At 28.0% G+C, this 15,013-nt stretch overlaps 1 protein-coding gene across 1 annotated transcript in view; it reads left to right on the top strand.

Moving 5' to 3' along the window:
* Cad89D (cadherin 89D) overlaps positions 1-8,417 on the top strand; it is a 194,530-nt gene extending 186,113 nt beyond the window's left edge. Inside the window, exons 22-23 of the mRNA XM_085945290.1 lie at positions 3,477-3,608; positions 8,304-8,417. Coding sequence (XP_085801416.1) covers positions 3,477-3,567 — 91 coding nt within the window. The 3' untranslated portion in view covers positions 3,568-3,608; positions 8,304-8,417. The remainder of the gene's footprint in view (positions 1-3,476; positions 3,609-8,303) is intronic.
* Positions 8,418-15,013: the final 6,596 nt, after the last annotated feature.

The raw sequence follows: 15,013 nt of genomic DNA, 5'->3' as shown, positions 1-15,013 counted from the left end.
GGTTTTAAATAAACATTTCCCTTGTTGAGTAACAAGAATCTAAAATAACGATTTTTGGCTCTCCTGTAAAGTTGCACTTTTGTAGATAGTGTTGTTTGACACTAAGCCCTCAAAATATGGAAGCGCACTTTTATATACTTGATTTTAATGATATTATTTCTCTAAACAGAAAGTTTTTCATTTATTTTAAGATATTTAAACCTCTTAAATACTATCGACTGGTATCTGGAAAGCATGTTTACCAGTAGCAAGTGAAAGAGCAATAGGGCAACTGCATACGACAAATTTGGCAAAACAGCAGAGGCTGTGTCTCAGATTGAACATTGAAAATATCATTTTACTACCTTATTTCTTTTATCAGTAAATCCTTCGCCAACGGATGGCCCAACAACCACCTTGCACTTTTTATTCATTTTCTATTTGAATAATCTGCAGATAAAAATGGCAATAATTTCCTTTTTATTTCTGTAATATATCTTTCTGCTCATAAATCAAGTTTTTTTTTAATGAAAAATTAGTTGTGGCCAAACAACGTCAACTATATTTGCAGACTGGTTACTCTTATAATGCAGAACCCACGTAAAAAACAAGTTACCCAATGAGTTGCTTATGTTTTCTTGGTTTCCGGCAATCGATTGGTTGTTGCAACCATGTGCGTAAACGCTATTTTTTTATATTGCTTGGTGGTTGCTGTCAACAGGGTTGCCAGAGACTCACCAACAGTGCATTATGGGCCGTAAATATTCTTCTTCTTAAATATTCTGATTTACCAAATGTAGGTTCATTTAAAAAAAAAAAAAAAAAAAACGGTGTGTGTACTTATATACGCGCGTTAGAAGTAATATTTCTTTGGCGTAACAAAACAAAAACAAAACTTGGGATAAACTAGATTATTTGACTAGCTCCTAATTATCTTGTTAAATTACACACTCAAGAAAAAGGACCGCTTATTGGAACGCCGTTGGTTTATTTTTATACACCTTAACTTATATTACTAACTGACGTTTAATCGTTTGTTTACGTAAGGAATTGCAAATGGCCGACAATAATAAATTCGCTGCCTAGGCAACGGAACAATTCTAAACTATAATATTATACTGTATAATCGTCACGATTACAGTATCATACTGTGGCGTAAAAGTAGTGCGTTCGGCTGATAACCGAACAATCGGTGGTTCCAATCCAATCGAGTGCGTTTTTTTTCGTGTGAAAAAATAAATTATGTGTTACATGTCACATGCCAAAAATACAGTCTGATCAAATTTCCCAAACGCGCCAAAAGAAGTATTACTTCAATAACTATAATAATTTTTCGTCGAGGCCAAGACAGAGAAAAAAATCTCCATGTTGAAACTGTAATTATTTTTCATTTCTTAATTAAATATTCCATCCTTTTTTGTAAAGATTAAAATAACTTCACACAAAGCGTCATCTGTTTATTATGTTTCTTTACAACAATGCCCTTTATTTTATTGTTGGAAATTAACTTGAGAAATTTGAGAGTTTTAACGTCAAATCCGTGTTCTTTGACTAAATTAGAACCACTCCAGTTCTTGTTTTGTATAAGCACTATTTTCTTACACCCTCAGGGACCTCCTTGCTAACTATCATAGCTATGAACATTTTGAATTTCAGCACATATATTATAGGCGATATTAAAAAACAGTCTTTAAATATAAAAAATAATAAATTGTTGATTTATATTTTTGGTGATTGATGCATGAATTGACTTGTATATTAATTTACGTGTTGCATGTTTTTTTCTTTAAATCAAAATACAATCATTCGTCTTAAATAGGTTCATAATTATTTGACAATTTGATCGATTCATAAAATGACTACAGATTATTATTTGTATTATAGTATGTTCATTGAATTCATTGATATAAAAATTGGTGATTTTTGTTTTCTATAAATATTTGCAAATCGATATATCTACGGATTTTAGTAGCAAATACTCTAGACCTGAGGTTACTAAACTATGTCCCATTATGCCCTACGGTACCGCAAGTGGCTTAGAGCATCGTCGTAAAAAATATGTTGGCTAAAAAACGAGTAACATTCGGTTTAGGGCGTCGTCGAAAAGTTCTGACACACAAAAGTCATTGCAGTCATTTGAAATAAATTGGTAATCCCCACTCTGGACAAAGTAGTTATTAAGTATTTTCATGGAATTTATCACTCACTATTTATAAGATATCATATACCATAGGTATATGTAATTTTATGTCTAAATTATGGTGAAATCGATCTATAAGCAACTGATAAGACAGAAAATAATACTAAATGGACATCGATATAGTTGTTATAACTATTATACGACAATAAGTCTAGACTCAAGTCGTTACGTAAGCTCAGTATAACAAATCTTGAAAAAGGCAAAATAACGTAGTATTTAATATTTTTTTGTTTTTCAATATAGAAATAGAAATATTTAGAAACAGTACACCTTCATGAGATTTAAGAATAATCATTTATTACATATTAAGAATAATCGTTCTTTATTTTTGAAAATACATTATTTTGGAAAGCTCACAAATATAATTATTATCGATTAAAAAAAAATCATAGTAAAAAGTTAGACTATACCTAACTAATCTTTTAGTGTCCGTGTGAGTACTCTCATCATTTATTTTTTTAACAATTTTTTCTAATACCTATGTATGTTCTAAAGTTTTTCAACATTATATTTTCAATAATAAAGAATTATAACAGTCTTAAATGTTGTGTATATTATTCAATATTTAATAATATTTTTTTAATATTACTTATAAATGCATTTATATTAGATGACATATAAATAAGTAAGTTAAGAGAGATGTAGGTTTGATTGCTGCTGGGTATCTTACTTTTTTCAAAAAAAGATGTTATCTATTGGTTATAATATATTTTCTCAGAAGTGTTTTCAAAATTATGTATGTTAAATAATTAGAATGTTACATTCTTAAATATTGTGAATTATTCGTTGAGTAAAAATATAGTTAATTAAAAATATAATTAAGTTAGTAATAGCATTTCCTTTAATTTATTCATAAAATATAGTCACCTGTAATTTGGTGTAATTTTAAGTACTTACATCATATTATGGTGTAGTTATTAGTAATAATTTGTAGAAATCATATACGGATAGCAGAAAGAACAAAAAATGTACTTACCCGGAAAGTGACTTACTCGGTTTTTTTTAGGGTTCAAGATTTTTTTAAATTATATATTTTCAATATTTTTTTTACTTTGTAACGCATTTTCTATTTTTTTAAATTTGTTATAAAAAAGAAAAGCGAATAAAATTATATTGTGTTTCTACTTACTGAAGAAGTTGAAAATGTTTTGTACCAACGTATCTCACTTTAGCTCTCGCGTTCAGATTATCGTACTACATTTAGCGACGAGTCACACCAAACCTCTGGTTGAAAAACCTACGCGTGTCATTTGGTGGTTTTACAAAGGCTTATTGTGTAATGTGTGGTGTTTTGCAGTTACTATCAGCAGTATGCTTTTTGCTTTGACCCTTCCCACAACTGGAGGCAAAACTCGAATACCCGGCATGGAAGTAACGGGGAAGCATGACTGGCCGGCGGCCGCTAGGCCGCCTCACTCCCCCTTTCGAAGTAAATATCCTACTCGCTTCTAGCCTCTGATTGTCTCTTACTAACATCTGCCAGCCTGATACTTTTTCTCTAATAACAATGTTGTTTTTTTTTTCATTTTATTTATTTGTAAGAATATCAGCGTGTGGTCATTTTCACGGAAAAGAAAATTGGTTTGTCTACTGTGCATTATCTCTTTCATTTTGACAGATTTTTGTAATTTTATTCCACAAAAACAAAAAAAAACAATACAATCAAAAAGTTCATAATGACAGTGTTACAAGCAGGTCATTGACTTGCTCTATTATAAATTCTGAAAAATAGTACCTAGATACCAGTAGCGAAGGGTGAAGGTAGAATGTTAAGATCCGCCATAAATAGTGCACATTAAACTTTGTTAGTCATACATATTTGTTTTTATTGAACTAAGACTACAATTTACAGATGTTATTAGTTAGTTTTAAAAAATCAATTAAACCTGCCTAAACCAAACCATAATAGTTTTGGTATATTTTGGTCGATACGACAAAATTGTGTACACTTTTTCATTCGTACTTATTTGTTTTCGTTGGAATAAGAATATATATTACACATATTGTTGGTTCATTTTTTAAATTCATTAAGTCCTGCATAAACCTAACTATAATAGATAAAAAATATTATTCTATCTATAAAATATTTAAAGTCATGTATGATTTAATTGCGTATTTTGGATATTTTATAGATAGACGAGTATTTTTTGGCTATTATCTATTATGGCTTGGTATTCGCAGGGTTTAATTGATTTTTTAAAACTAACTGACACCATCTGTAAATTGTAGTATTATGTCAATGAAAACAAATACGCATGACTGACAAAGTTTAGTGTGCAATATCTATGGTGGCTTAACAGCCTACCTCCACCATTCGCCACTACTTTATTTTTTTATAATTATGTACTTATGTAGATTCTAAAGACCAATAGCTTAATAAATTACAATAAACACACACTAGTAAAAAATATAATATACATACTTTTAAGTTACATACAATATGGTGAATTTTTAATAAGTAATATTCGTTGACCATTACGTCGACTTATTGGGTCGATACTCTGAATACGAGCTTACATAAACCATAGTTTAGTGTAAATTTAAACTCGCGGCTTGCAGTTGATGTAGCTACACATTTATTTATTTTATTACTATTTTTTATATTTTATTTATTTATTTTATCACTATATTTATTTATTCTATTACTATAAAATACAGCTAACGTAATACTTAAAAAAATATTTAAGACCATTTCGATGGCTTATAGCTAAAATATTGTATCTCCAGTTTTGGTCGAAATTGAGTTAAGTACTGAGATGTACCAATTATAGCCTATATTTTTATGTGTTAAAAAATTGCATCTTCTAAATCTACCATTTCAACCTACCATTACCAATTACCTATTTTTATATCACAAAATCTAATTTTCAAAGGTTTGCAAACTTTCAATTGCAGTTTTCTCAATATTATGATTTATGGAGATACAATATTTTGGAGAGACATCGATTTGCTCAATTTTCTCTATTTTAAATAAAAAAACATATTTTCTTGTATATCTTGCAGATATTACACACTTTATTTTGTAATAAACCATTTTTTAATTCAATGAATAATTCACAAGATTTTGAGAATGTAACATTCTATATATTGAGCATACATAACTTGGAAAACACCAGATATACACTCACTAGAAAAAATCATATTTGAAAAACATGCGATGCTTGACGGGATTTGTACCCGTATTGCCACTGGTATCTGTGGTCTGGTATCTGGTGGATTCATTACACAGAAACCGATAGACAATAATAATGCAATTTGGTAAGAATTTCATGTACGACCTACTAGTTTAAATTGTCTCAATTAGATAGGAGGCTCGAAGCATAATTGGTAAGTGCACAGTGGCGCGATACCAGTGGTTATATGGCTTCAAATCCCGTCGAGCATCTTATTTTATTGTTTTTAGTGAAAACTATTTTATGCATATTATATTATATAAAAGTAAAAAATATTGTCGAAAAATTAATCTACATGTATTTATTGTTCCATAAAATATAAAGTGTCCTGATAAATATTATTGCTAATGCAGTGAACAAACCAAATTAAAGCATTATTTGTGGTAGAATTCTATTTCACAAACAGTATAATAAAATTATTTTAAAATTCATGAATCGGTTTATTAGTCGACAGCTATTTCAGTTGTGACACCGTTATTGAAGACTTTAAAAATAAATAATTTGCCGTTGTCTTTGTATTTAAAGATGAATATAGGGGATCTTTTTTATGATTCACTGCAGTAAATATTTTTGAAATAATATGTTAATAATTAGTATTTTTGGAAACTAAGTTAATCTAAATATAAAAAAATCAATTAATCATTAATATTTAGAATAAATTATATTATACTATTTAGAAAATAAATATAATGTTATAAAAAACAACTAATATGAGTTGATTCACATTTACAATACAATTATATTTTTAAGGACCTGTTAAGTATTATATACTTACTTAATAAAATCATTCAATATTGCTCCTACTAGTATAGTACATAATTTTGTTTATTGTTATAATTAAAATTTTATCACAACTATATTATTTTTCTTTTAAAAAGAATGACCACACGCAGTAATAATAAAAGCTTTATTCGATGAAATAACTTAAATTCTAAAAGTATGATGTATATAAAATATAAATATAATTTTATGAAAAAATGTAACCTAATAGGTACTTTATTACTTAAAAAACTATGTAAGTAGATTCCTACTTTTAAAATTGATCAATAATACCATGTAAAATAATATATGAAATATATGTTATTATAATATTAGGTTCATTTTTCCATGAGATCAATAAAAATTAATATATATTTTTTTCAAAAACATAAATAAATACTATATAATATATGTTATAAAATGTATATAAATTCTTAAATAGACGAGCATAATATCAAGTGTGCTAATCCAAGATAGGGGTTATTAAATTTGTGACTTTGAGGAAAATAAAATGATAAACCAACGTCAAAATATATATATATATATATATATATTGGCACGTCACTGATCATTTTTGTAAGTAATTCATTTACACGAAAATATATGTTTGGTTTAGAAATCTTGATATGCATAATTCTATTTTTAAAACATTCTGGTATGTTATCTATTGGTTAAGGTAAGAAATAATTATGTTTCAGTTAGTTTTTTCGTGAAATTTTATTTTCCACACTGATATAATTGGTTTTAAAAGGTTCAGAAAAAGTATTCTACAAAAGCGGCCATTTAATTTATTTCCGCGGAGGCCCAACTATTTTCATTAAGCTAAAGCAAAAATACGTTTATCATTCTGATTGTGTAAATAATACGATTATGTAAAATTTAACAAAGCTCGGAAAATTACAAAAGATTTATTTTTCACGCTTAAATACATTGCACTATAAAAACCTTTTTATCAGTTAATTTATTATATTTTTTACATCACGAACACACAAGGAATAACTGGCTAACTGCGTTCTGTAACCTTGCACGTGATTAATTTTCTTTTAAACTTTAATACCTATTTAAAACAACTTTATAATTACTTCCTAAATTAATAGGTACGCTACTGATAAATCATTCTAAATTGTTTAAAATTTTAAATACCTTCCCAGTTAACAATAACGATGGCCTAGTGCACAGATATTGTATGTTTAATTTTTACCATAATTGAGTCATTCATTATTCACAAAATACCTGCTTATATAAAATCTTTATACTGCTTCCAGTGTTTGAGAAAATATTGTCGTATTTAAATACTTAAATAATATACGCCGTATAATTAATATTGGTATAATTAATTAATTTCAAACAATATGTAATTACCAATTTAAAAAACCCCCACGAGTATTATTAAAACAAAAATATTTAAAACTTCATGACTATCAAAAAAGTATTACATTAATACTGTCGACCGACAATTGATGGAATTTGAATTTAAATTCTAATTGATTTAAGTTTTGTACAATTCCATTTGAGTCGCGTTATGGGGCCCGACCGATATTTGCCTTTTGGTGAGTGTACATAGTTCCCGAAGATGCCAAAAGGCGAAACCCTGGTCGCAAAAAACGACTCAAGTGGAATAGTACAAAATTTAAATCCATTAAAAAAATATTAAATGATAAAAAAAGTTCAATGTTTCCAAATGTATTGAGCTGAAACTAACGTTATAACCAACCGTGCCTGAAACACAAAAAATATATGGTTTACTACAAGTAATTTATTATTGAATTATTGTAGAATTATTTGTTTTTGTTTTAATAAACCAATATACATTTCCTCTAACGTGCACTAACTCATCAATATTATCAAATTTTAGGGGTTTCATTTTTTTATATTTTTTTGAATTTCATAAAATTATATCTGTAGCTTAAAATTCAGTATATCGTATGTCCAAAAATAACTGTTTCGAAAAAAATTTTAATAATATTTTACAATCCGTTCATGTACTTAGGTATATAAATTTTCAGACTCGCGTTATGAATAAATTCAAAAAGTGTATTGGCTCTGAAAGATGTGACACTTTAGGTTAAAAATAAACTGAGCTAAATTAATTTCTTCAAAATTCTTACATACAATACGCTGGCTTTGAGTAACAGATAAAAGTATATTTTTTTATAATATCTAACCCAGCTTAATAGTGTCTCTTGTTTCAGTGGCAGTTACGAGGATTCCTTAAAATCGTCTCACAAAGAGAGGCTTACTAGAAGATCTCTGAAACACAACATAAGACAGAGAGAGCCATTCAAAGAGCCTTTTAGTCTACACTCTTCGATAATTAAAAAACAGAACCACAAAATGAACCATTCCAAGCGAAAAAACAAAATGGCCGTCTTCAATGTTAACGCATCTATATCGGATGATTTGACACAGGGTTCCCCAAGAATCACGCACAAAACAGAACAATTTAATGTTCAGAATGGAATTATTAGAAGATCTAATAATAATTTGAATCCAATAGTACTTCCTGCGCATAGCCACACGCATGCGCAGAATCAAAATTCACAATTTAAAAGTGGCGCAAACAGCTACCATAATCAAAATGGTGGCTCGCTCATTGAACCGATGGTGGACTACGATCAAGGCGATATAGAGGATACAGCGAAAAAGGAGACAGCGAGATTTGAAATGAAAAGAACTAGTAATCATAATATTAATAAAAATAATTCTAAATTACTTGAATTGAGTAATCAGCAAGCTGTTTTTGTTGCCACGCCAGCCGCGGCTGCCATTATGAGACGTCAAGGAAGTGATAGACTGGTCATTGCACGTCCCATGTAAAATGAACTTATAATATATTTTCGTTTTTTTTTTAATATTAAATCATGTCAGTTTAAATGTAAATGATTAAATTATAATAAGAAATCAAATACTACTATATATTTTACTACTGTACTTTTTTCGCATACATAAATAGATGTGAATGATCAAATGTTAAAATTTGAAATTGGCGTCAATAATAGCCAACAATCACAATGGCAGAAAAATCAAATGAATAATTTTATTTATTAACGAATCAAGATACTAAATATTATATAACATAAAAAATTTATACAAGTTTCAACCTTGTAGTAACCAGTGACAATTTTAGATAAATGAAAGCACCCAAACGTAACCTAGAGGCCATCCATAGACTGAAACCGTATACGGTTTAGAACCGTGTGCCATACTAATCTTATGATTTCTGTTCATGAAAATATATTCACACGATGGCCGTGGCCTATAACATCGTGAAATTCATTTCTGTTAAAAACTTTTTGGAGGCCCATATAATCTTATTAGGATCGGACATGGTCGAAAAAAAAGTTTGTAAGTGTATGGTATAAATGAATACGATCAGAATTTTATAATATACTTTGTGAAAATGTATTTTCATGAACAGAAATCATAATATGTTAAGTATAGCACACGATTCTAAACCGCATACGGCTTCAGTCAATGGATGGCGAATCCATTTGCTGCGTCCAATGCAACTGGTGCGTTGCTCATCAGGTGGTCATTAGATATAATTAGCATGTTATTTAAATGTGGTAATTAAATATTAATTAAAATGTCCGACGCGAATGGGAATATCGGCCTGACACTTTTGGTATACTAATATATCGACCGTGTTTAGGAAAAAGGGCGTAACTTTCATAGAACAAAATTTACAGGAGAAGCAAAGAAACGTTTTTTTGAATGATTTTGGTTTAATATTTTTTTTAAATAGGCATATACATTGGGTGCATGATGATTGATGATTTGGTATTTTGATATCTTTTTGATCTAACAATAATAAAAGAAGTTCTTACAGAAAAGTTATTAAAATTGAGTGTAAATGCTTTTTTCCTTAAACTTAAACTTAATTACAGCTCAATTAAAACCTGAATTTAGATAATAATTAAGCATTTGCGGCTTACTTCCTTTTTACAGAACGAGTATTTAGTTGTATATATTGTTAATATCTAATAAAGCTTTTCGAAAAAACCGAGGTTTACGCCCTTTTTCCTAAACACAGTTGATATGTCAAAATTTACTTAAAATAATTTAATATATTATACATACTAAAACTAAACCATTCCCCCCGACAGAAAAAATATTCTTCACAATGTCCTAGTTAGATAAATGTATTACAATGATAAATGTACATTAACGCTATGACGTGATATGAAATATTTACTGAATTGTTCCCGTTTTGCTGTTAAAAGATGAGGCAATAATATTAATAAAAATAAATCTGAACTGCTTTAATTGAGTAATTGGCGGGAATTTGTGTTGCTATGCCAGCCGCGGACGCCATTATGAGGGGGCAAGGAAGTGAGGGATTGGTCATTGCGCGTCCCATGTGAAATATGCCTTCCCGTTTTATCGGGGGATACATGTATGTACGGCTAACAGCTCTTAAAAGATGCTTTTATGTGCCTTTGGGTTACTAATAAATGTAAAGAGTGTAATAGGGGATCGTTATCTGTATCATAATGCCCCAGTGAACGTGTGAAATTATCCTTATTTAAAAAAAAAATAGTGAATTACTACCATGTATCAACATCTTTAATAAATTTACCATGATAATCTCTAATATTACATTATATTATAATATTAAAATATGTACTGAGGTATTTTGATAAGTTTTCTAAAAAATTTGAGGAGCTGAAGGTTGAATGAACACAAGTTTACCGATAAACTATTTGAAGTACCTAAATAATATCTACGTTTGTGAATTTAACATCAATATTTTCATCATTTTCAATTATTTCAATATCATATTAACATCAATTCTATATATTTTGGTATAATCTATACACAAGGCAACTATCGACCACTAAAGTAATAAAGTGATAGTGTGTATTACAATATTTGTATTTAGGTATTATAATTATTGTTACAATAAGTTAGCCGTCTAAATCTATCTCGCTCTAAATTTTATCACAGCCAAGAGAGGTGCTGTTAATATAGCCACTTATTGCAACAATTACAACCAATTTATTTTAATTGTCACAATAAGTGCTAATACTTTGATACAAGCCCTACCCTAAGTTTAATAATATTTATCACTTTAGCGGTCGATAAGTATAGAATAGACCTACTGAGGTCTTATTTTCAAATAAAATTAAAATCCATAAACTGATACCACGTGTGGTTTTGAATCGTATGCCGTACTAAACTCATGATTTCTGTTTATGGATATATTATATTTGCACTATCTATTTATATAAGCATTTACCGTGTCCATTCTTATACCATTATATATTTACACTTACATAGGTACTTATTGAAAATATATTTATATGATCAGAAATCATAAGTTTAGTATGGCACACGCTTCAAAACTACATACGATTTTAGTGTATGAATAGACTATAAATTGGATTTTTCTAATAATAATACTATTTGATACATGAGTCTAAGAGTCCAATATTTGTCATGAATAGTTTTCACGTCACCATATTCATTTTTATAAGTAAAAATTGATTCAAACATTATAACTACTTTATCATTTTTTTTTGAACATTTCTAATATTAATGTCGTTTCTTTTATTTTTACCCTTTTAAATACTAAACACAATTATATATAAATATCAATACTGTTTAATTCGATAATAATAATGATAAATGGATCATTTTTAATAAATAGCTCTAATTTACAGAATATTAAAACCAATAGAATTTACAGTAATATTTAGAATAACTTACATTCGATTTACTTAACTTGTTAACCATTTTTGTATCATTTTAATCCTCAGCTTTTCATGTATTGTCAATTAATATTATAAAAAAATGTAAAACTATAATCATTTATTCCACGTTCTAATTTTGAAAGTTTAACCAAACGAAAATGCGTTTTCAACTGATGCATAAACCTTTTAGTATTACCACAATTTACTTACATATTCAAAATTATCATATTTATTTAGAAACCAAATAAGTCAGAGCTTAATATTTTTTTAAATTGTGGGAATGGGTGAAAGAGCGGTCTTAATAGAATTAAAACAAGTGTAACAGTGTTTTATAATTTTAGATTTCTTATTTACATTGTAATAAAAAATCAATCTGATGACTACGTCATGTGTCACTAGTTTTAAAAATAAATAATTACACGATAAAAAGAACTTTTTATATACAACGTTTTTAAATTTTTTGTTGAATTATATAAACTTGACTTGATTAGCTTAAACGATCAAAAAAATTTTTACTTGATAGAAATAATACTGAAATTTCATATTGATTTCCATAGTAACGCACGTATATATTAATAATTTAGTTGCTAGGACCCCAGATCCCCTAGCAACCAATAATGGTGTCGAAATATCTAAATAAAATAACATACAAAACAGAATTAACTAAAAATAAATTCAATTCTACTTAAAGATGACTAAGAGTATTAATGCATTGGCATCGTGTTTTGTTATATTCTAAAAGTTTCGAATGTCTAGCTAGTCGGAAGTTAGTTAAAAATCGATTGCAAGATTCGTACTGGCCAAACAACCATGGACAAATAAGAATACGAGCTAAGAAAAACGTTGTAAATAAAAATATATTGTTGTGCCTTACCGATTTTTTCAAAACTATGTTTTTCCACTTACGCCCCTCTTCTACATATCTCATCAATTAAATATAAATATATTTTGTGGATGATATATACAGTGCAATATTAATAACCATGTGATTTAATGCAATATTTTACAATGTATTTTTACAGTACACATTCAATTAATTGCAACAAAATGATGACAATGTTTTTTATCATATGTTATCAAAATATGAAACATTTTATGTAAATGTGTACCGTTTTGATATTATTATAAAAAATGATACTTTATTTACAAGAGAAATTTACTATACATTAGTATAACTCATATGAATTTTTATACCATAATATTTTGTAATAAGATCAGTATATCCAAATATTATACTACAAAATAAATATCATTTACAAACCATTAGATACGTACCACTAACCAAATAAAAATTGAATTACCCTTATATCAATTTTACCTTTGATTGATAACTAAAAACCATTTGAAATATTTTCTTGTTGAATCTTAATAATTATAGTAATTAGTTACTTGTTACTTAGTAGTAAAAATAAATTACAATTAAAACAAACATTATTTTTATGGTATTTTTTTTATATATTTACAAACTGTTTCAATAATTATTGTAAATAATAAATTAGTTTAACATGTATTTGTTCTAACCAAATCTGATATAATCCAATATCTTTATGTATACCAGTTACAAAATATAAAATGATAAAAATATGATATAACTAATTATATTTAATTAAAATTTGAATGAGTATTATTCAGTTCATTTATTTAACAATATATATGTGTATAGCCGAAATTATTTGACTGAAAATACTGTATCTTAAATAAATTTGTTACAAAATAAATTTATATATAATAACAAATAATTATATTATGTTATACTTAATAGAAAGAATAACAAAACTTTTTCCAAATACCTATTTTGTGAAAGAAATATTTCTTTATATTTGAGGAGCCAACAAAAATATTATAGTTTATATACATTAATAGTTAATGTATATAAATATCTTGTTATTCTTTGTTACATGTAAATATATAGCTTTTAAGAATATTACCATTAAAATGAGTTGTAAATTAATATCAATATGTTATTGTCATAATATTAATAAAAACCTACATGGATAATAAAATATGGTATTTTTAATTTATTATGAATAATAAATATATTGAAAATTATGGAAAGCTATATTTTTTTATTTCTTCTTCTTCTTATTGTGCCATCCCTTAGCGGAGGTCGGCCACCATCAAGGCAATCTTATCTTTGTCGTCTGCTACCCGGAACAGTTCAGTGGAGCTGCACTCGTACCAATCACGTAGGTTCTTAAGCCACGAAATGCGGCGCCGTCCTCTGCTACGCTTCCCATTGATCTTTCCTTGAATGTCAAGTTGGGGAATGCTGTATTTTTGTCCTCTCATAATGTGGCCGAGGTACTGTAGTTTCCTGGTTTTGATACTTCGATTGAGAACTTCAACATTTGTCACCCGGTCAGTCCAAGGAATTTTGAGGATGCGCCTATACAGCCACATCTCGAAAGCTTCAAGTCTCCGTCAAAAATTGATAAACATTGTTTGAAATATTTCTCATAATCTGCACGGTGGAATAATACAGGTAAAATAAAATATATTGTTTCAATCTCTATTAATGATATGAATAATGACTTACAGCTATTCACTGTAAAAAGTTTAATAATATTATAATCTCAAATTTTCAGTATACTCTTCTAATGAAAGAAAGTATTATTTTACTTTTTTCTTACTATATAATATTATTAAACTTATTTTGGCTGTTCGGTATTACAAATTATTGTAATATACGTATATTGCGTTTCAAAGTTACAGGCTTCAAGCTGATAGTCGTCAAATTATCCTGGTGTCCTGGTGATATTATCAAATGAACAACTTCGAAATTTACTTTAAAAATAGAAGATTATATAAATTTTATTTTACGAGAAAATTTGAGTAATGATAAATAATTATTTAAAGCCGTCACAATATGATATATATTTTTTTAAATTTAAATGAATTACTAAAATAAGTACTATGGTTTAAGTCGTTCTTTTTTATTTGAAAGGAACTCGTTTTCAAGCTAAGCGCTAAGAAATCCAAAATATACCAGAACGAAATATTTAAAAGCTCGCCTAAGAAATGAGCTTAAAGCTGGAAAGAAATATGGTTCTCGATAAAAGCTAGTGTCCATTTAGACACATAAAAACATTGCCTCTCTCATATTCCAGTGAAATATTCATTTGGCAGTGCCGAACGCGTGTTTTAACTTAAAATTCACTCCACTTAGTGCCTGGTATGTCTTGAATCGATTTTGTAGACCGAAGGGATGC

The sequence above is a fragment of the Rhyacophila brunnea genome, unplaced genomic scaffold, assembly GCF_057557595.1.
Source record: "Rhyacophila brunnea isolate RB1 unplaced genomic scaffold, BYU_Rbru_1.0 scaffold_18, whole genome shotgun sequence".
In the NCBI taxonomy this organism is placed as follows: domain Eukaryota; kingdom Metazoa; phylum Arthropoda; class Insecta; order Trichoptera; family Rhyacophilidae; genus Rhyacophila; species Rhyacophila brunnea.
The sequence above is the reverse complement of the archived record's forward strand: the minus strand, read 5'-3'. Positions and strand labels throughout refer to the sequence as shown.